Raw genomic sequence first — 22901 nt, forward strand, 5'->3', positions numbered from 1 at the left:
GGGGTTTTTTTGTTTGCTTGTTTGTTTTTTTGTTTTGTTTTGTTTTTTTCAGTATTCTTGCTACACATGCTAAACAGTGAATTCTCTAATTTTGCTTATACATAACTTTTAAAATGCAAATAAAAAACTTTAGACTTAAGAATTCATGTGTAACACACTGAACTTAACTTTAAAATCTTTTTCTTCATGTGGCACTAAAACAAAGGCTCTAAAATGGGTCAATAACATTCAGTATTACCCAGTGACCTGGCAAGTGCATTCAAGTTCCTTTTAATTATTGGATTATCTACTAGACTGCACTTGTTCCAAACCTCCACATAAATATGGAGGCAGTATTTTTAATATATGAAGAATAAGCATTTCATTTGAAATATTAGCAAATAAGTATATGAATGGATGAACCACAACCTTTAGAGATCCTAATTACAGTGTGGTGGGAAGGATAAGGAGTCAAAGTAACCTGTAATTGATGACTCTCAAATTAGCTATGGCATACTTACTACCTTGTGATTTATTTACCTCTTCTTACTTTATATTAGTTCCCTATCTCCAAAATACCTCTACTCATTTGTGCAAAAAAGGATCTTTGTTGAGTGCCTCCCCTGTGCCAAGTATCATGATTGGTGCTAGGTATAGTGTGGTAAACAAGATAGACGTCATCCACCCTTACAGAAGGTGTGGAGCAATACCAAGGTGAGGTTTGGAACACTGTTACAGAAATTATCCAGGATATACTAATAGCCTGGGCCCAGATGTGAGGGCTGCAGGAAGGAGACAGAGTTCAGGAGGTTTATCACGGATAGGACTTGATTGCTTGGATGCAGAGGTTGAGGGAGAGAATGAGTCAAGGATGATGGATAGCTTTTAGTTTGGGCATTTCATTCAGTTCTTTTATATCTTATATGGTAATAGCCTGTTGACTACCAAATATAATACTACTTTTTGCAGTAACCCTTGTATTTTTCATCCCCCCCCCCACCACCACTCTTTTTTTAATTTGGTAGGTATTCTGAAGTTTTTCTTCCTTTTTTGTTTTGTTTGTTTTGGAAGGCCACCCTCAAGCTCCTGGAACCCACTTTGCCTGTCAAGTGCCTGGAAATATACATCTCCCAGACGGCTCTTAACTAATGACTTAAGGGCATAGGAATATGAGAGCCCAACTCCCTTGCCTTGGGTTGGGAGCACACAAATTGTTGGAACTGTAAATCCTACATTATAGCTCAGAATACCCCTGCAGATTAGGCTAATGCTACATAATGGTATAATATATCAAATTAATTAATAATTGTATAATTTATCAAAATAATATGTAAACATATTTTTAAAGTCAAAAATGCTAGAAAAGAGGATCTCTTAACAAAAAATAAAGTCCCATATCCCCCCTGCTCTCCAGAAATTAACATGTTTAACCCTTTTCCTCTTTCTTGCTGGTATTTGTCTCAATTTCTAAGCAATATCATACTCAATTATCTCTTGAATTTAGAGTTTATATAATCTATTGACATCCTATCTTGGTAGATGAGTTTAGCTTTGTTACTCTTCTCCTACCCCTCCCACCACTCTCCCAGTATAGTTACATCAAAATGTTTTATTAAGTCAATATTCAGTGTTTCATTTTTGTGATCATACATTTATGTTGAGCCAAGTAATTAAATTTTTGTGAAATGTTTTATTCTTCCTAAAATTAATAATTACCTCATATTTCATTTCTTTAATTTTCTTTGAGCTAATAGCTAAAACTTCTCACATACTCTTAACAGCTCTGTAAAATTCCTCTCAGTGCAGTTTTCCAGCTGCATTGCCAGCTGAACTTGCCAATAGTGTTACTTGTTCTACCTTTCCTACATATTTTCTTCATGGAGACCTCCATAATCTGATGTAAAATGGACTAGTTGCTGCCCAGCAGCTGTTGTGGAACTTTCCTTTACTGTCATCTTGGAGATTCCCCCTTGCTTCCTACTTGTGTTAGAGTCGCTGTTAACTAGACATTACTTTTTCATTTTTCTTTTTTTTTTTTTTTTTTTTTTTTGCTGTACGCGGGCCTCTCCCTGTTGTGGCCTCTCCCGTTGCGGAGCACAGGCTCCGGACGCGCAGGCTCAGCGGCCATGGCTCACGGGCGCAGCCGCTCCGCGGCACGTGGGATCTTCCCGGACCGGGGCATGAACCCGCGTCCCCTGCATCGGCAGGCGGACTCTCAACCACTGCGCCACCAGGGAAGCCCTACTTTTTCATTTTTCTTGGCTTATTCTCTTGTTTTGGTGGAGCTCAAATTCTAATAACATCTTTGAAAAAAGGAGCATGTAAAATACTTTTTTTTCTTTAGTTCACACATCTAAAGATAACTTTATTTAACCACCATCGTCATCATTATCATGATGCATAGTTGATCATTTGGCTAGGTATAGAATTCTAGATTGAAAATAATTTTCACTCTCAATTTTGAAAGCATTCCTCTAGTTTCCAATATTGCTGTTGAGAAGCCATTTTAAGATACTATTTTTACCCCTAATAGTCTGAAGTTTCCACAAAATGAGGCCTTGGGTAGTATTTTTTCTTCATTCATCATACCAAACAATTCATGGGATTTTTTTACTCTTTTAAAGCTCAGTTCTGATAAATTTCAGTTATTATTATATGTTTAATAATCCCCCCCCACTATTTTCTGTTCTTTCTTTTTGGAACTCCTGTTAATCTGTTACAGGATCACTATATTGATTCTCTAATTTTTTCTTTTCTCTTATATTATCTCTCTGTTTATCTTTTTGTTCTTTCTAGAAGAGTTCCTCAACTTTGTCTGTTAGTCTTTTTACTGAATTTCTTTTGGCTATCACATTTTTAATATCTGAGAGCTCACTCCTATTCTGTGTCTTTTCATAATATCCTTTTCTTATATATTTTTAAGATATTAACAATTTTTTGTCTTCATCTTTAATCTCTGTTTCCTCTGAATTTGTTTATTCCATTCATTTGGTACAGTTTTTCTCTTTAACATGAGAAACTTCTCCCACTTACCTGGCAATCTCTAGCTGTCTATCCAAAATAAGAGTAAGGTGTTAAACTGATGGAAAGCTCTGTGATCATGAGTGAGACTTATTGACTTGTAGGCTTCACTGTATGGTGGTTAGGTGCAGTAGCTTTGAGGGTTGTAGGACTGCCAATGTCATTATCTTTTTATCTTCTTATTGGGACTGTTAATTTTCTCCAGAAAAAAAAAACCCTCCTGGCTCCTGACTGAAGGATATGTGTATAAGACCATCTCTCACCATTTTGAAGCCAGACTGGGGGAAGGGATTTCATTATACAGAATAATTGCCCTATTTTAAGTTCCATACCTCACTCTGTCCTTTTCTTTTTAATTAATTAATTTATTTTTTTTTTTATTTTTGGCTGCATTGGGTCTTCGTTGCTGTGTGCAGGCTTTTTTTTTTTTTTTTATCTAGTTGCGGAGAGCGGGGGCTACTCTTCTTTGACGTGCGAGGGCTTCTCATTGCGGTGGCTTCTCTTGTTGCAGAGCACAGGCTCTAGACTTGCGGGCTTCAGTAGTTGTGGCTCGCCAGCTCTAGAGCACAGGCTCAGTAGTTGTGGCGCACGGGCTTAGTTGCTCCATGGCATGTGGGATCTTCCTGGACCAGGGCTCGAACCCGTGTCCCCTGCATTGGCAGGCGGATTCTTAACCACTGAGCCACTAGGGAAGCCCTCACTCTGTCCTTTTCCATGTCCAGTGGCCCTAAATCCAGAATTTCTCTGGTTTAAATTTTCTGGTCTCTTGTTGAGATAGGGAAAGGGTGGTTGTCTGATTGCATTGAGGAGGGTATCATTCAGTAACCATTTTCTGTCCCTGCCTCATCCCTGCTTCCCTGTTGTCTTCTATTACTGAGTCTTTCAGGGTTCTACAGAGATCTTCTTCTCGTCTCTGAAGGCTTTTAGGTTTGGCCTTCTTTCCCTCTGTGAAACCTTGCCTCCATCTGTTTTCTGTATTCACATATTATGATATCTCTCTATTTCAGTGAAGATGGAATTTTGTATCTGTTTCTTATTGTATTGGAGTGGTTTTAAGATATACAGAGAGAAGACATGTCTTTACATTGCCATCCTAAAATCAAGTCCAGTAGTAGCTCTGATGAGCCTAATCCCAAGTGAGTCTGAAGAAAACAATTCAAAGAACTTTTACCATGTGGGATTTCCCAGCCATTGAAATACCACTATAGACTTAAATATATATATATATATATATATATATATACACACACACACACACACACACACACACACACATATATATGTGTGTGTGTGTGTATATGTATGTATATATGTGTGTGTGTGTGTGTGTGTGTGTATATATATATTTGGGTAGACATGGGCCTAAAGTTTGCCTTCTTGGGCTCATAACTCAGTTCCCAGTATAGGCTGACCCCAAGGCTCCAGAAGTTCCCTGATTTTGGAGTTTGCAGGAGCTAATGACACTTTTCCCTACCTCAGCTTGAAACCAATTAAAAGAGTCAGGTGGAGATCAAAATATCAGCTTTATCACTAATAAACACTAGATAGGTAGATTTGGCTTGGGTGTGTAGCAGTGAGCTTCCTAATGTAAAACTACACTCTTCCATTATGAGGCCACTACCCTAGTTATAACCACAACACCTGGGACTGCTTGTAGGCAGTTTAAAATTTCCCCTCCCCCTAAAGGCTCTGAAATGAGTCAGAACAGCCCATTAATTAAATAAACTCTTAGGCAACACTGAACCCAAGGCTAAAAATTCATTCCCTATTCTATTTCCCATCCCAAAGTGTTTCCAGCCATCCCAGCTTATATAGCTCATCAGGCATTCTGCAGTGAGGTTAAATAACAATGTTAACATATTTCAATAATGTCAACTGCAAAGATTTTCTCCAAAAATTGAATATATATCCTCTCCCTATTATAAAGTTCCTAGGGAAAAATTAAAATCCTAAACAGGAAATCCTTTTGTAAGTTAAAGTCTAAAGAAAGTTTATTACTTAATCTTAAGTAATAAACTCCTCCCCATTTTCTTTGTCTGGTTAGTCTCAGCCAGTTTTCAATGCGTGGCTGGAGTCAGGATACCCTCAGCATCTTCAGCCTAAGCTGGCTGTACTTGGAATGTATGTGGGTCTTTCAATGCCACAGAAGTTACATTAGTTCTATGCCAACTCCCATATGAGCTTCACTGTTTAAAAAAAAAAAATCCAAAGAGTTAGTATGACATGCAAGATTATCACAACACTGGCCCCACATCCATTTATTTTAAAAATGCCTGTGGAAGGGTATACCAAGCAAAATTATGTTCCCAGAGCCTGATATTTACTGTTGCCAAAGACCACAGCAGAGATATGTGGCATCAGAGTGAAGGAAGGTAAATGAAAATCTTCATTTCTGGTTCCACAAGGTAGTTATTTACTGTCAAATTATAATCAAAAGTTTGCCTAGTGAACAGAGTCAGAACAAAGGGAATTCAGTTTAGACAAACTTAATTCCAGTCATCAGGCTGCAACCATATCTACCCAAAGCTATGTCTATTAGATCAGATACTTGAGTCAGCTTGACAAAGAGCATCTTTTTCACTTGACTTGAATTGGTGTTTGGTTGGGAGGATCCTTTCTAACCCTGAGGTTCTGTGAGTTTGATGGTTTTTTAATCCACATTACTGAGTTCTTTGCTTTTTCCATGAAGTTTCACATTTCTTTCTACAACTGAAGAAGAAATAGAAATACTGCTAGTACATGTGTACTGTTTCAGAGCCTGGAGCCTTCTGGGACCTGATAAGGTAGAGCTGCTAAACACCTAACAGCAGCAGTTTCTACCTGATAAGGTAGAGCTGCTGAACACATAACAGAAGCAGTGGCCTCTTTGATATCAGACAGGTCCCCACCTGCAGGAAGCTAGAGTCAGTCTTTTGGTAGGTGTAACTGTTCACAGTTCTGGTGTCCTCGAGTATTGCTAAGAATTTAATTTCCTTGTGTCTCACTCAGAAGGAGAACTACATAGGATCAATATGAGAAAAAGGTCTGTCTTGCTTAGAGCAGTTTGTTTTGAGTCTTTATTCAGGGAAGTAATAATAACAGTCAAATTGGAGGGCTATTTGAATGGGTACCAAGCACTAACCTGTCACGGACATTCTTCTTGCAGGATTCCCAACAAGAAACAGAAGTACCTTTGACAACTGTTGTGACCTTTGTGGACATTACCCAGAAGCCAGAGCCTCCAAGAGGCCAACCCAGAATGGACTGGAAATTGCCATTCGACTTCTTCTTTCCCTTCAAAATGGTATTCAGCAGAGGAGTAGACTCTCAAAAAGGCTCAGTCTCTCCCATTCTTATCCTGTGTCTCTTACTACTTGGAGTTCTCAACCTAGAGACGAAGTGAAAAAAAGAAGAAGAAGCAGATTTCAGTGTTCCCCATGGGAAGTTCTGAGGCACCCTGCTTATCTTGGCTAAACAGATCCTCACCTGCTCATGACCAGAGGAGAGCATTTAGGAGAACAGAGGACCTAAATGAAGGAGTGGAATTGCTGGGCAATATGGTAACTTTATGTTTAATCTATTGAGGAACTGCCAAACTACTTTCCAAACTGGCTGCACCACCAGCAGTATGTAAGGGTTCCAATTTCTCCATATCCTTCCCAATATTTGTTATTTTTATATTAGCCATCCTAATGGGTGTGAAATGGATCTCATCGTGATCTACCATGCCTTTTTAAACTGTAGTGTGTGAGATCTTACACTAGAAATGAGCACATCTGCTCTTCCGAGGCAGGAATACCCCAAGTATTCTTTTCCTCTCTACCCCTCTGCTAATTTGATTAGCTTGTAAGCCTAGTTTCCAATTACAAAGCTGCTTAACATATCTTAGATAAGATTTTATGATGTTCTTATCGCCAGTCACTCCCCTTGTAACAGACCTTTGAAAAACATTTTTTTAAATCATCTAGAGAATAATGCAGTCTTCTTCCCTCCCTTTGTTTATACAGGAGGTCTCTTACTGCACGAGGTCTCTATTGTAATCATGTATTCAATTTAAGGAGCAAGTTTTACTGTAAAGGGGTATGTGCAATTTGGATAGAATGAAATTGAAATCCCAGCCGGCCCGTTACAGGTGTGGAGAAACAGGTACTCTTGAATACTTTTAGTGAGAACATAAACTGGTAGAAACTTAGACAGAAGGGCAAATAGCTATTTAATATGTATCAAAAGCCTTAAAAATGTTCACAAACTTTAACCCAACAATTCCACTTATTAGACATTATGGGGCTGGGGGGGATGATGTCCAACAATAGGGAATTAGTTAAATAAACTATGATGTATCCATAGATTGGAATGTTGTACAACCACCAAAAATTGAGTAGACCTGGCTTTATTGCCATAAGAAAACATTCATCATCTATTTTTAGTGAATAAAATAGGCTACAAAATAGTACATATACTTTATGGTGCTATTTTTGTAAAACAAAAAATATTTATACATATGTACTTAAACAAACATCTGGAAAGCTAACATGTCTAAAATGGGAATTTTTTCTTAATAATAAGAATTTCTGATTTTTATAATCAGAGAAAATAAAACTATTTTATGTTTAATTTTTGACAGTTTGATTAATATGTGTCTTGGCGTATTTCTCCTTGGATTTATTCTGTATGGGACTCTCTGTGCCTCCTGGACTTGATTAACTATTTCCTTTCCCATATTAGGGAAGTTTTCAACTATAATCTCTTCAAATATTTTCTCAGTCCCTTTCTTTTTCTCTTCTTCTTCTGGAACCCCTATAATTCGAATGTTGGTGCGTTTAATGTTGTCCCAGAGGTCTCTGAGACTGTCCTCTGTTCTTTTCATTCTTTTTTCTTTATTTTGCTCTGCAGCAGTTATTTCCACTATTTTATCTTCCACCTCACTTATCCGTTCTTCTGCCTCAAAACTGTATTTTAAAGAAAATATTTGTTCTCCAGGAAAAACCTCCCTGTTTATTGTATATAGGAATGTTCCTTATTTATGAGTAACTTCCCATTTCTATTGATGTATTTGCTTGTTTGGCATTCTGGGCCTGTCTTTTAAAGCAGGGGTTCCTAAAGGCCAGTCACATCATAAACTGGGGTTCTTTAAAAATGCTGATTCCTCGGCCCTGCGTCTAGAGATTCTAATTCACTGGGGGCTCGAAGAATCTGTATCTTTTAAAAGCCTTCCTGGTGCTTCTGATGTTCAGCCTGGTTTGTGAAACTACAAAGTTATATTGCATAGTCTGGCTGAAACTGGTTAAGTGTTTGTCCTAACATTGCCAACTCATGTAACATGTCTACCGGCCTAGCCTACTCCCTTTTCTCAGAGAATCACCTCCCCACAGAGCTCTGCTGTGTTGGAGTTACCTGCATGACCCCTCCTCTCCCTGCCACAGCTGACTAGACCAAAAATGGAGTCCTGGACCAAGTTAGGCCAGTAAGATTTTCTCTCTAGGAATATGAAACTAGGATGAAGTCTAAAAGTCAGTGGGGAGGAAGCACTAAAGATATTTTAGGGCTGAGGAAGCCATTTTCCACCAGATGTTCACTAATGAAGAGTGTATCTTAAAAGGAGAAAAAAAGAAGCAGATTGCAGACAGAAGTGTAAATAGGAAACCCAGAAATGGAGGAGAATATTGGTTCCCAACTTTCAGTTCCTTGTACCCACCTCTTATGACATCCAGTTTTACCTTCTGCTCTTCTTTACCTTTTACTCTTTCTAGTAAATTGTTTTGTTTGAATAAGTTTCTGTTACTAACAATTAAAGAACCTGAGACTAAGATAACTTTATTTTTTAAAAGCTTTATTTATTTTATTTTTGTCTGCATCAGGTCTTAGTTGTGGCACGCGGGATCTTTCATTGCAGCGCGCGGGCTCTTCGTTGCAGCACGCGGGCTTCTCTCTAGTTGTGGCATGCAGGCTCCAGAGCATGTGTGCTCTGTAGTTGTGATGCGTGGGTTCCAGAGCATATGGGCTCTGTAGTTTGTGGCATGCAGGCTCTCTAGTTGAGGCGCACGAGCTCAGTAGTTGTGGCATGCGGGCTTAGTTACCCCGCAGCCCATGGGATCTTAGTTCCCTGACCAGGGATGCAACCTGTGTCCCCTGCATTGTAAGGCAGATTCTTTACCACTGGATCACCAGGGAAGTCCCCTAAGATAACTTTAACCTAGTACTCTATGGCAGGTAAAGATGCAGTCTTCAATCCTGCATTCTTATAGTCAAGTTCTAAATAGTCCACTTCCTTTGTGACTTTCTGGTCATGTCCAGCCCTGTTTCCACTTGCTGAGACAAAAGTTAAATCCCTCCAATCCAAATAGAATCACTTTTTTTTTTTTTAAGTTACATGAAGGAAAGATACCATGGCTGTATTATTTCCTTGATTTCTTTTTTCTTTCTTTCTTCATTTTTTTTTTGGTTATATTCACTAGTTTGTTTTATTTTCTATTTCCTTCATTTCTATGGAAAGGCAAACTAGATTATAATTCTGGTATTTGATTTTTCCCAACCCACAGTCACATATCCCACTCCTTTCTCTTTATTGGTGAAGTAGAATATTAATAGTAAGACAGTAATGAAAATAAATAGAAAATATTTGGACAATGTTAAAGGATTTTCATATTTGATTTTAACAATGCTATAGGCTAATTTATGTAGAATATAGTATATAGAATATAGGCAAGTATAGAAGATAGGCAAGGACAGTATTATTAACACATTGCTTATTTGAGAAAACTAAGCCCAAGGAAATTGAGAAAACTAAGCCCAAGGAAATTAAGTCCATTCATTTATCAAATATTTATTGGCTATTATGTGCCAGGAATATACTTCCCTGCTCTTAGGAGCTTATATTCTAGCAGGGAAGGCAGACAAGCAATTAACATAAAGTGATGTGTGGGTTAAGGACACATTAAGAACAGAACAGCACTTCCTGAGTGGAGAAAGCCTCTGTCCCTAATGATTTTAGCTATACCCACAGTTACCTATTTTGTTCTAAGTTCATGGTGAGAATCTTAAAAGCTCAAGTACCCAATGAAACTACTGGAGGACAGTTTTCTTTCTTTTGTATCCCCAACCCTACTTTAAATCCAAAGTGCTCAAAACTTAACACATGTTCGGTGTTCTCATCCGTCACCCAAAAGAATTGCTCCCCTCATCTATTTCCTAACACTGTGTTGCAGCACCACCAGATTTGCAACTACCCCTTGTTGTCTCTCACCCTCCCCGTTTCAAGTAGTTAACGAGGTCACCTCTCCCTCCTTTACGCTCCCTGCCCCCTACTGGAGGCTTTGCCCCAGTCATCATTTCTTTTCTTGGGCCTTTGCAATAGGCTAACCAAGCTCCCAGCTTATACCCCTCTCTACTGATTTCAGACACACAAATCTGATCATGCCACTCCAGTACTTTAAAAGTCATGGTTCTCTAACCTTGAGGATGATAAAACTTGAAACCTTTAGCATGGCAGGATGCCCCTACCCCACCAAACACCCCGCCTGTCATGTCCCACATGCATCCTCTCATAGGGTGTCTCCTGCCTCTGCATATTCCATTCCCTCTTCCTCCTGTGATCCTGCTCCCCTCTTATACGTGAACTCCGTACTTCTTGTCCTTCAAAGCACAATTCGAGGGCTTCTCTGGTGGCGCAGTGGTTGAGAGTCCGCCTACCGATGCAGGGGACACCGGTTCGTGTCTTGGTCCACGAAGATCCCACATGCCGCGGAGCGGCTGGGCCCGTGAGCCATGGCCGCTGAGCCTGCACGTCCAGAGCCTGTGCTCCGCAACGGGAGAGGCCACAACAGTAAGAGGCCTGCGTACCGCAAAAAAAAAAAAAAAGCACAATTTGAATATCTGCTCTTTTCAAAGCCTTGCCTGTTGTGCCCCTGGGCACCCCCTCCTCTTAACATTAATCACACAGTGCTGTAATCTTTTGCTCACCTGTCTGCCTTCTCATAAGGCTACGGACTGATCTAGAGAGATGATGATGTCTTCCTCCAAACCTAGGGAATGCCTGATACATGAAGTAGCCAACGTTTTAAGAGCGAGGAAATGAATAAATAGGCTCAGCAGTGTTCTCAGGGACAACTACGCAAGGGGCAAGATGCCTTCCTCGTCACCGACCTCCACCCAGGTGCTCTGCCCTCCCCAACCCCCCACGTGCCCAGCGTGCCCAGCACTACCCCTGTGCCTATGCAGGAATGTGCCCTTTGAGGAAAACACAGCAAGTATAACAGAGGGAGAGAGTCTGAGCTCTAATTTCAAGGGTGGATCTGCATTCACCTTTGGAATGGTGTCAATTGCCAGGGATTAAATACAACTATTTTAAATTACAGTAGTCTCACCAATGCCCTTGCTGAACTGAGAGTTGGGCTGGGACACTTGGGGAAACCTCCAGGCGACTAGGGGGCAAATCATTTGATCGCAGTGCCAACATATTTCCATTTAGGCAGCAGAAGTTTGCCTGGAGTGTGGGATCTTCAAATTGTGTACATTGATCCAACCGATTGATATTTCTGAGGTGTGCCTGGGATATAATGATCAACAGTGACAAACACACCGTATGGGATCTACCAGCAGCTGAGGGATCCAGGCATATTTTCTGCCTCCCTGGAAGGCCCGATGGGCGACCCTCTTCGGCCCAGTTCCCGTCTACTCCTGGGACATGGACATTCACCCAGAGCGCTCCAGCCCAGCCCCGCCCCCGCCCCCGCCCCCCCCGCCTCCAGTCGTCGGCCTGGCCTCAGCGGGCTGGGCTCGCCACGTGGAGCGCGGGCCCGATTCTCAGAAGGCGCCTACGCCATTGCCGCGGCGCAGCTCCGGGCCGGCCCCTTGCGTCGCGTCAACAGCGGAGGCCGCGCGGCCTGGGTTTACTCCAACGCTGTTAACGTAACGTCAGCCTTGCGGGACGTGGACGGAAGAAAAGGGAGTGTAAGCCGGCGCCAGAATCCGCCAGCGTGTAGTACGGGCCGGGCGCCGGGGCTGGGCGGCTGCGTTCAGGTAGGTACGGGCGGGCGGCGAGGATGGCGGGGACAGTGGCGGGGATGGTGTGGCGCCGGTGCCTCCGCGGGGGCTGAGGCGCCGCCCGGGCTGGAGAAGGTGTGTGCGCAGGGTCGCGGGCGACCGAAGGGGCTGCCGGGGCGCGCGGCCGGAGCAGGGTGGCGGGGCAGGCCCGCGAGTGAGTGTGGGAGCGCGGAGGGATGGTGGCGGGCTGGGCCGCCCAGAGCGCGTTGCACCGCCACATGCCGGGGCGCGGAGGCCCAGGCGCAGCGGGGATTGCGGGCACCCGAACTCCGTGGCAGCCCTCGGATACACCCAAATGCAGGAACTGATCCATGTGGAGGCTTGACGACCCTGCGGACCCCTTTTCCGCCCAGGAGTCCGGAGCCAGCTTCCAGTGCACCTGCATGGGTGGTGGGGTTTCACCCTGTTTGTGACTGTCCACACGGCGACTCTCAGGGGCCTGTGTGTGCAGTCCCTCGCAGCCCGCCCGAGCTTTCGTGATCCCCTCTTCAAAACCATTCCCCCCCACCCCGCAGCCGGAGAGCTCGCTCACCACCGCCTTTCGCAGTGTGGCATACGGTCTGTGAAGAATTCCTTCTGGCACATCAGGGCGGACCCAGATCCATCCCCTCCCCCATCACCTTTCTCTGCTCTAGTGGCGGTGAGCTTTATCATTGGGTCTTTGTCTTAAAGTGGTGAACCATATACCAAGCCTGTGTTTCTGGGCGACGTTTGTTGAGACTAAAGTTCAGTTCCCTATTCAGGTAAGAAAGGTAAGGGCTTTCTGTTTAGAACCTGTAAAAAGGTACTTGAGAAATGTCCTGAGTCAAAACGTGGAAACTTTTCATTTGATGACATGGAGTCTATAGACAGACACACATAACCTTTGCTCCCTGGAGTTAGCCATGTACTTTTTGAGGGCATAATAAATTCTGGCAGAATGAACTATCCTTTGCAGTGAGATAGGAGTCAGTCAGAGGCCATGAGAGAGGCAGGGAGGCCTGGCTTCTAGATCAGTCTTCAACCTGGTAACTTACTGACCTTAATCATTCAGAGCTTTCAGTTATTCATAGATAAGAGACAGGTAAACAGTCCATAAGTATAATTTATGATTACGTCTGTCCATCAGAGGATATGGAATTCTTTGTGCCTGTGACAGGTCCTGAAAGAAATAAAGAAATGCGTTGTAAGATATCATTAGTGTCTGAAAGACAGACAGAGGAGGGCAGATGTTTATTGAGCATCTCTTGTACCCAGGCATTCCATTCATTCTCTCACAAAAATTCCATGAGGTCCTTACTGTTATTGTCCCTAGTTTACAGATGAGGAAACAGAGACTTAGAAAGATTGGAAGGCCCACAGCTAGCAAGGCACACAGCTAACAAGTGCAAAGCTTGAACCTAACTAAATCTCTCCAACTCCAAAATCCTTGTGTCCCATGTTTACCATGCTGTCAGTGGGAAGTTTATAATCTAGTTGGGAGAATCAGCAGTAGCACATGAACCAGTCAGAAACTAATGCTAGAGTTGCTGGGGAAAGTTTGTGAAGGAGATAGAATTAGAATTTTAGTGTCACTACTTGATTATTTTACCCTTTTGGCTCTTCTAGGGTTATTTTGGAGAATTCATATGTAAATAATTGTTTAGCAATAATTACTGAAGGAATTTGTAAAAGCAGCAAACATAGATCATGGGCTCATATCTGCTTCAGTGTTATGCAAATAATTTTGTCTTGGGCCCTTCCATACTGTCACAAACACTGAAGTCAACAGAGAGCACTTAACACTTTCTATTGCCTATTAGAGGCCATATCTTTTACAACAGATGTATCCTGCCAGTCTCTTCTCTTCTTTCTGTACCTTTGTGCAGTATAAATTGAAGAGCATTAACCATTCCTTGTTTCTCTTCACTTTGGGACAAAATGCTAGTCTTTTGGGGCATGTTTAAGCACGTTGAGGCATGTTTAAGAGGGTTGAATATATCTACCAATGCGTAGAGAAGTTAAAAGAAGACCCACAAGCAAAGAACACAGTGTTTTTCTTATCTTGTGAAAACAACCATGTCCCTGTAGTGTAAGAGCTGCAATAATGAATGGCGTATTCTCTGTTTTTTTATATATATGTGTGTGTGTGAAATATTTGTGTATATATATATATATGTATATATGAAGATAGATAGATGAAGAAGCCCCCTACCTATTTGTGAAATAACCTAATCTTTGTCTAAAACTTCAAGTTTGACCTACCGTGGGAAAATGCCCACAGCCACTATGTTCTCAGCTCTGAGATTTCTAGGTATGTACTCATCCTCCAGGAGATGTGCCTACGGTCATTTCAGATGCCAGCCATTTGCAGGCATTGCCACTCCTTCCCAGGGATTCAAGAGTGTGCTTTGGATTCCTGTGGACGGCAAGAAGAAAGACAAAACAGCAGCCTCCGACCTTTCCTCACTTTTCTTGTGTCAGCAAGGATCAAGCTGGCATTTCAAATATGTGGTTTTCAGAGTTCTGTCAGGAGGCGCTAGCAGGAAGGTGGAGATGGCTGCTTACGGAATGTTGAATCTGTTTTTTGATCTCTTGGCGACTCCTTAATGGTATAGGAATTGTGGTGAAGATTTAATATCAATACGTAAACATTATACCTTAAAGATTTTTTTGTCACTCAAAATATTCATAACCCTTAGTTTCAATTTGTTTGCATAAAAACTAAGATGGTTGGGACTTCCCTGGTGGCACAGTGGTTAAGAATCTGCCTGCCAGTGCAGGGGACACTGGTTCGAGCCCTGGTCCAGGAAGATCCCACATGCCGCGGAGCAACGAAGCCCATGCACCATAGCTACTGAACCCGCACGCTGCAACTACTGAAGCCCATGCTCCGCGACGAGAGAAGTCACCGCAGTGAGAAGCCCGCACACCGCAAGAAAGAGTAGCCCCTGCTCCCCGCAACTAGAGAAAGCCCGCGCGCAGCAATGAAGACCCAACACAGCCAAAAATAATTAATTAATTAATTAATTTTAAAGAAAAAACTAAGATGGTTGTAAGAAAGGAAGAATAGAGTCAGAGCCTGGGAAGGAGCCATTTGTTTTTTCTCTCTTTTCTATATGTAGAAGAGGTGGGAGTTCCTCTAATACAGGGGAGTTTGGAGCAGGAGAGTTAAGTTTTTACTCTCAGTGTGGGGAGGTGGATGAAAATAAAATGAATTGTCTAGTATTTTGATTATTCATTTTTTAAAATGCATTCTGCAGATACCTTGGTCAGTGACCACCTCGCAGCATGTTGAGTCGAGTCTGCCGCTCTGGGTCCCAGTCCTTCACCCACCGTCTCCTGCCCTGGGTCCAATCCACAACACTCTCCAGATCTTGTAGGTACCATAGGAAACATAAATATGTGGGAGGTTGGCCCAAGTGTGTTTCAACAAGGTTTTAAAAAGTAAAAAAAAGGTAATTTGGCAGAATTGGACACAGGCAGTAAGCAAGGAAGCAGCCTACTGGTGGAACATTGTGTTTGTATTTATCAATAAAGTGAAATTTTTGGAGGGGATAGATAAGTTTATGGCATAGATTATGGTGATGGTTTCACGAGTGTATACTTACCTGCAAACTCATCTGTACATTAATTTTGTACAGATTTTCGTATGTCAAATAAATAAATAACTCAAAATTTTTAAAAAAATTTTAAAGATAAAGTGTTACCTTTATTTAATCCCCCCAGATTTTTTGCAGGCTATTTTTGTTCATTCCTTCTTTGTAATTAAGTGTTTAATTTTGAGATAATTATAGATTCACTTGCAGTTGCAAGAATTCATACAGAGAGATCCCTTATACCCTTTCCCCAGTTATCGCAGTATCTCAACCAGGGTATTGACCAGGGTGGTTAGAGTCAAGATAAGATTTCCATCACTACAGGATCCTTCAAGTTTCTCTTTTCTAGCTGTCCTCTCCTTCCTGTCCCTAACCCCTGGCAGCCTCTAATCTGTGCTCCATTTTTATAATTTTTAAATGTTATATAAACGAAATCATACAGTATGTGACCTTTGGGGGTGACTTTTTTTACTCAGCATAAATCTCTGGAGAGTCATCTAAGTTCTTGTGTCTGTCAGTTTGTTCATTTTTATTACTGAATAGTATTTAATGGTATGGGGGTACCACAGTTAGTGTAACCATTCACCATTGAAGGACAACTGGTCGTTTAACATTTTTTGTCTGTTATGAATAAGGCTGCTGTGAACATTCGTGTATAGGACTTTGTGTGCACATAGTTTTGGTTATCTGGGATAAATGTCCAAAAGTTCAGTTTCTGGGTTGTATGTTAGCTGCATGTGGTAGTTAGTTTTATAAGAACTGGCCAAACTGTTTTTGCAGAGTGGCTGTACCATTTTACATTCACACCAGCAATGTATGAGTGATCCACTTTATCTTCATCCTCACCAGCATTTGATGTTGCCACTCTTCGATTTTATCCATTTTGATAGATATATAATGATATCTCACTGTGGTTTTAAATTCCTTTTCTCTATTGGCCATTGAGGTTGGACGTCTCTTCATGTGCTTATTTGCTGACTGTATATCCTCGTCAGTGAAATGTCATTTGCTCATTTTTAATTGGATTGTTTGGTTTTCTACTTTTGGACTTTGAGAGTTTTTTAATGTCTTCTACAGACTAGTCCTTGGTCGGATTTGTGGTTAGAAAGTATTTTCTCCCAGTTTGTAGCTTGCCATTTCAGTCTCTTAACAGGGTCTTTTTTACTTTGATGAGGTCCAGTTTATCAGTTTTTCATTTTATGGATTGTACATGTGAGGTCAAGTCTAAGAACTCTTTGTATAGCCTTAGATCTTGAAGATATCCTGTTTCTTTTTCTAAAAGTTTTGGAGTTTTGCATTGAAGTCCATGATCCATTTTGTTTTGTTTTGTTTTGTTTAACATCTTTATTGGAGTATAATTGCTTTACATTGTTGTGTTAGTTGCTGCTGTATAACAGTGAATCAGCTCTACATATGCATATATCCCCATATCCCCTCACTCTTGAGCCTCCCTCCCACCCTCCCTATCCCACCCCTCTAGGTGGTCACAAAGCCCTGAGCTGATCTCACTGTGCTATGTGACTGCTTCCCACTAGCTATCTATTTTACATTTGGTAGTGTATATATGTCAATACCACTCTCTCACTTCGTCCCAGCTTACCCTTCCCCTCCCTATGTCCCCAAGTCCATTCTCTACTGTGTCTTTATTCCTGTCCTGCCCCTAGGTTCTTCAGAACCTTTTTTTTTTTTTAGATTTTATATATATGTCTTAGCATATGGTATTTCTTTTTCTCTTTCTGACTTACTTTACTCTGTATGACAGACTCTAGGTCCATCCACCTCACTACAAGTAACTCAGTTTCGTTTCTTTTTATGGCTCAGTAATATTCCATTGTGTATATGTGTCACATCTTCTGTATCCACTCATCTGTCAATGAGCACTTAGGTTGCTCCATGTCCTGGCTATTGTAAATAGTGCTGCAGTGAACATTGTGGTACATGACTCTTTTTGAATTATGGTTTCCTCTGGGTATATGCCCAGTAGTGGGATTGCTGGGTCATATGGTAGTTCTATTTTTAGTATTCTAAGGAACCTCCATACTGTTCTCCATAGTGGCTGTATCAATTTACATTCCCACCAACAGTGCAAGAGGGTTCCCTTTTCTCCACACCCTCTCCAGCATTTATTGTTTGTAGATTTTTTGATGGCCATTCTGACTGGTGTGAAGTGATACCTCATTGTAGTTTTGATTTGCATTTCTCTAATGATTAGTGATTTTGAGCATCCTTTCATGTGTTTGTTGGTAGTCTGTATATCTTCTTTGGAGAAATGTCTATTTAGGTCTTCTGCCCATTTTTGAATTGGGTTGTTTGTTTTTTTGATATTGAGCTGCATGAGCTGCTTGTATATTTTGGAGATTAATCCTTTGTCACTCATTTCGTTTGCAAATATTTTCTCCCATTCTGAGGGTTGTCTTTTGGTCTTGTTTATGGTTTCCTTTGCTGTGCAAAAGCTTTTAAGTTTCATTAGGTCCCATGTGTTTATTTTTGTTTTTATTTCCATTTCTCTAGGAGGTGGGTCAAAAAGGATCTTGCTGTGATTTATGTCATAGAGTGTTCTGCCTATGTTTTCCTCTAAGAGTTTGATAGTGTCTGGCCTTACATTTAGGTCTTTAATCCATTTTGAGTTTATTTTTGTGTATGGTGTTAGGGAGTGTTCTAATTTCATTCTTTTACATGTAGCTGTCCAGTTTTCCCAGCACCATTTATTGAGGAGGCTGTCTTTTCTCCATTGATATTCTTGCCTCCTTTGTCAAAGATAAGGTGACCATATGTGCATGGATTTATCTCTCGGCTTTCTATCCTGTTCCATTGATCTGTATGTCTGTTTTTGTGCCAGTACCATACTGTCTCGATTACTGTAGCTTTGTAGTATAGTCTGAAGTCAGGGAGCCTGATTCCTCCAGCTCCATTTTTCTTTCTCAAGGCTGCTTTGGCTGTTCGTGGTCTTTCGTGTTAACATACAAATTGTGAAATTTTTTGTTCTAGTTCTGTGAAAAATGCCATTGGTAATTTGACAGGGACTGTATTGAATCTGTAGATTGCTTTGGCTAGTATAATCATTTTCGCAGTGTTGATTCTTCCAATATAAGAGCACAGTATATCTCTCCATCTGTTTGTATCATCTTTAATTTCTTTCATCAGTGTCTTATAGTTTTCTGCATACAGATCTTTTGTCTCCTTAGGTAGGTTTATTCCTAGGTATTTTATTCTTTTTGTTGCAGTGGTAAATGGGAGTGTTTCCTTAATTTCTCTTTCAGATTTTTCATCATTAGTGTATAGGAATGCAGGAGATTTCTGTGCATTAATTTTGTATCCTGCAACTTTACCAAATTCATGGATTAGCTCTAGTAGTTTTCTGGTGGCATCTTTAGGATTCTCTATGTGTAGTATCATGTCCTCTGCAAACAGTGACAGCTTTACTTCTTCTTTTCCGATTTGGATTCCTTTTTTTTTTTTTTTTTTTTTTTTGCGTTATGCGGGCCTCTCACTGCTGCGGCCTCTACCGTTGCAGAGCACAGGCTCCAGATGCGCAGGCCCAGCGGCCATGGCTCACGGGCCCAGCCGCTCCGCGGCATGTGGGATCCCCCCGGACCGGGGCACAAACCCGCGTCCCCTGCTTCGGCAGGCGAACTCCCAACCACTGCGCCACCAGGGAAGCCCTGGATTCCTTTTATTTCCTTTTCTTCTCTGATTGCTGTGGCTAAAAATTCCAAAAGTATGTTTAATAATAGTGGTGAGAGTGGTCAACCTTGTCTTGTTCCTGATCTTAGTGGAAATGGTTTCAGTTTTTCACCATTGAAGACAATGTTGGCTGTGGGTTTGTCATATATGGCCTTTATTATGTTGAGGAAAATTCCCTCTATGCCTACTTTCTGCAGAGTTTTTATCACAAATGGGTGTTGAATTTTGTTGAAAGCTTTCTCTGTATCGATTGAGATGATCATATGGCTTTTCTCCTTCAATTTGTTAATATGGGTTATCACGTTGATTGATTTGCGTATATTGAAGAATCCTTGCATTCCTGGATAAACCCCACTTGATCATGGTGGATAATCCGTTTAATGTGCTGTTGGATTCTGTTTACTAGTATTTTGTTGAGGATTTTTGCATCTATGTTCATCAGTGATGTTGGTCAGTAGTTTTCTTTTTTTGTGACATCTTTGTCTGGTTTTGGTATCAGGGTGATGGTGGCCTCATAGGATGAGTTTGGGAGTGTTCCTCCCTCTGCTATGTTTTGGAAGTTTGAGAATGACAGGTGTTAGCTCTTCTTTAAATGTGTGATAGAATTTGCCTGTGAAGCCATCTGGTCCTGGGCTTTTGTTTGTTGGAAGATTTTTAATCACCAATTTCAGTGCTTGTGATTGGTCTGTTCTTATTTTCTGTTTCTTCCTGGTTCAGTCTCAGAAGTTTGTGCATTTCTAAGAATTTGTCCATTTCTTCCAGGTTGTCCATTTTATTGGCATAGAGTTGCTTGTAGTAATCTCTCACGATCCTTTGTATTTCTGCAGTGTCAGTTGTTACTTCTCCTTTTTCATTTCTAATTCTTTTGATTTGAGTCTTCTCCCTTTTTTTCTCGATGAGTCTGGCTAATGATTTATCAATTTTGTTTATCTTCTCAAAGAACCAGCTTTTAGTTTTATTGATCTTTGCTATCGTTTCCTTCATTTCTTTTTCACTTATTTCTGATCTGATCTTTATGATTTCTTTCCTTCTGCTAACTTTGGGGTTTTTTTGTTCTTTCTCTAATTGCTTTAGATGTAAGGTTAGGTTGTTTATTTGAGATGTTTCTTGTTTCTTAAGGTAGGACTGTATTGCTATAAACTTCCTCCTAAAACTGCTTTTGCTGTATCCCATAGGTTTTGGGTCATCGTGTTTTCATTGTCATTTGTTTCTAGGTATTTTTTGGTTTCCTCTTTGACTTCCTCAGTGATCTCTTGGTTATTAAGTAGTGTATTGTTTAGCCTCCATGTGCTTGTATTTTTTACAGATTTTTTCCTGTAATTTATATCTAGTCTCATAGCGTTGTGGTCGGAAAAGATACTTGATATGATTTCAATTTTCTTAAATTTACCAAGGCTTGATTTGTGACCCAAGATATGATCTATCCTGGACAGTGTTCCATGAGCACTTGAGAAGAATGTGTATTCTGTTGTTTTTGGATGGAATGTCCTATAAATATCAATTAAGTCCATCTTGTCTAATGTATCATTTAAAGCTTGTGTTTCCTTATTTATTTTCATTTTGGATGATCTGTCCATTGGTGAAAGTGGGGTTTTAACGTCCCCTACTATGATTGTGTTACTGTCAATTTCCCCTTTTATGGCTGTTAGCATTTGCCTTATGTATTGAGGTGCTCCTATGTTAGGTGCATAACTATTTACAATTGTTATATCTTCTTCTTGGATTGATCCCATGATCATTATGTAGTGTCCTTCTTTGTCTCTTGTAATAGTCTTTATTTTAAAGTCTATTTTGTCTGACATGAGAATTGCTACTCCAGCTTTCTTTTGATTTCCATTTGCATGGAATATCTCTTTCCATCCTCTCACTTTCAGTCTGTATGTGTCCCTAGGTCTGAAGTGGGTCTCTTGTAGACTGCATATATACGGGTCTTGTTTTTGTATCCATTCAGCCAGTCTATGTCTTTTGGTTGGGGCATTTAAACCATTTACATTTAAGGTAATTATTGATATATATGTTCCTATTCCCATTTTCTTAATTGTTTTGGGTTTGTTATTGTAGGTCTTTTCCTTCTCTTGTGTTTCCTGCCTAGAGAAGTTCCTTTAGCATTTGTTGTAAAGCTGTTTTGGTGGTGCTGAATTCTCTTAGCTTTTGCTTGTCTGTAAAGGTTTTAATTTCTCCATCGAATCTGATGAGATCCTTGCTGGGTAGCGTAATCTTGGTTGTAGGTTTTTCCCTTTCATCACTTCAAATATGTCCTGCCACTCCCTTCTGGCTTGCAGAGTTTCTGCCGAAAGATCAGCTGTTAACCTTATGGGGATTCCTTTGTATGTTATTTGTTGCTTTTCCCTTGATGCTTTTAATACTTTTTCTTTGTATTTAATTTTTGGTAGTTTGATTAATATGTGTCTTAGTGTGTTTCTCCTTGGATTTATCCTTTATGGGACTCTGCACTTCTTGGACTTGATTATTTCTTTTCTCATATTAGGGAAGTTTTCAACTATAATCTCTTCAAATATTTTGTCAGTCCCTTTATTTTTCTCCTCTTCTTCTGGGACCCCTGTAATTCAAATGTTGATATGTTTAATGTTGTCCCAGAGGTCTCTGAGACTGTCCTCAATTCTTTCCATTCTTTTTTCTTTATTCTGCTCTGCAGTAGTTATTTCCACTATTTTACCTTCCAGGTCACTTATCCGTGCTTCTGCCTCAGTTATTTTGCTATTGATTCCTTCTAGAGTGTTTTTTATTTCATTTATTGTTTTGTTCATCACTGTTTGTTTGCCCTTTAGTTCTTCTAGGTCCTTGTTAAACATTTCTTATATTTTCTCCATTCTATTTCCATGATTTTGGATCATCTTTACTATCATTACTCTGAATTCTTTTTCAGGTAGACTGCCTATTTCCTCTTCATTTGTTTGGTGTGGTGGGTTTTTACCTTGCTCCTTCATCTGCTGTGTATTTCTCTGTCTTCTCATTTTGCTTAACTTACTGTGTTTGGGGTCTCCTTTTTGCAGCCTGCAGGTTTGTAGTACCCGTTGTTTTTGGTGTCTGCCCCCAGTGGGTGAGGTTGGTTCAGTAGCTTGTTAAGCTTCCTGGTAGAGGGGACTAGTGCCTGTGTTCTGGTGGATGAGGCTGGATCTTGTCTTTCTGGTGGGCAGGACCGCATCTGGTGGTGTGTTTTGGGGTGTCTGTGAACTTAGTATGATTTTAGGCAGCCTCTCTGCTAATGGGTGGGGTTGTGTTCCTGTCTTGCTAGTTGTTTGGCATAGGGTGTCCAGCACTGTAGCTTGCTGGTCGTTGAGTGGAGCTGGGTCTTAGCATTGAGACAGAGATCTCTGGGAGAGCTCTCACCGATTGATATTACATGGGGCCAGGAGGTCTCTGGTGGTCCAGTGTCCTGAGCTCGGCTCTCCCACCTCAGAGGCTCAGGCCTGACACCTGGCCAGAGCACCAAGACCCTTGATGAAGAATGCTGCTACGCACCGATGGTTTGACCAGAAGTGCCAGTCCACCAATTTTTTAACCCCTTGCAGTGATGGCACAGTTCACACCATAGAAAGTGATGTGCTCTGAATGTCAAGGCTCACAGGTTTTCTTATCAGAATTTCCATGAATCAACACAACATTGCAGAGAAGCAA

At 40.9% G+C, this 22901-nt stretch overlaps 2 protein-coding genes across 5 annotated transcripts in view; both read left to right on the forward strand.

Annotated features, from left to right (window-relative positions):
* The window catches only part of TCTN3 (tectonic family member 3), a 28120-nt gene extending 20564 nt beyond the window's left edge, over positions 1 to 7556 (forward strand). Inside the window, exon 14 of the mRNA XM_081253146.1 lies at positions 6146 to 7556. Coding sequence (XP_081109272.1) covers positions 6146 to 6382 — 237 coding nt within the window. The 3' untranslated portion in view covers positions 6383 to 7556. The remainder of the gene's footprint in view (positions 1 to 6145) is intronic.
* A 4308-nt stretch (positions 7557 to 11864) lies between these two features.
* ALDH18A1 (aldehyde dehydrogenase 18 family member A1) overlaps positions 11865 to 22901 on the forward strand; it is a 46615-nt gene continuing 35578 nt past the window's right edge. For 2 of the 4 annotated variants that reach the window (XM_081234296.1, XM_081234299.1), the window contains exons 1-2: positions 11866 to 11997; positions 15243 to 15358. In XM_081234296.1, the coding sequence (XP_081090422.1) occupies positions 15271 to 15358 (88 nt within the window). In that variant the 5' untranslated portion in view covers positions 11866 to 11997; positions 15243 to 15270. Of the gene's footprint in view, positions 11998 to 12536; positions 12662 to 15242; positions 15359 to 22901 lie in introns of all 4 variants that reach the window. The other 2 variants (XM_081234297.1, XM_081234298.1) reach the window with 2 other exon arrangements.

The sequence above is a fragment of the Mesoplodon bidens genome, assembly GCF_964165515.1.
Source record: "Mesoplodon bidens genome assembly, chromosome: 1".
Classification (NCBI taxonomy): Eukaryota; Metazoa; Chordata; class Mammalia; order Artiodactyla; family Ziphiidae; genus Mesoplodon; species Mesoplodon bidens.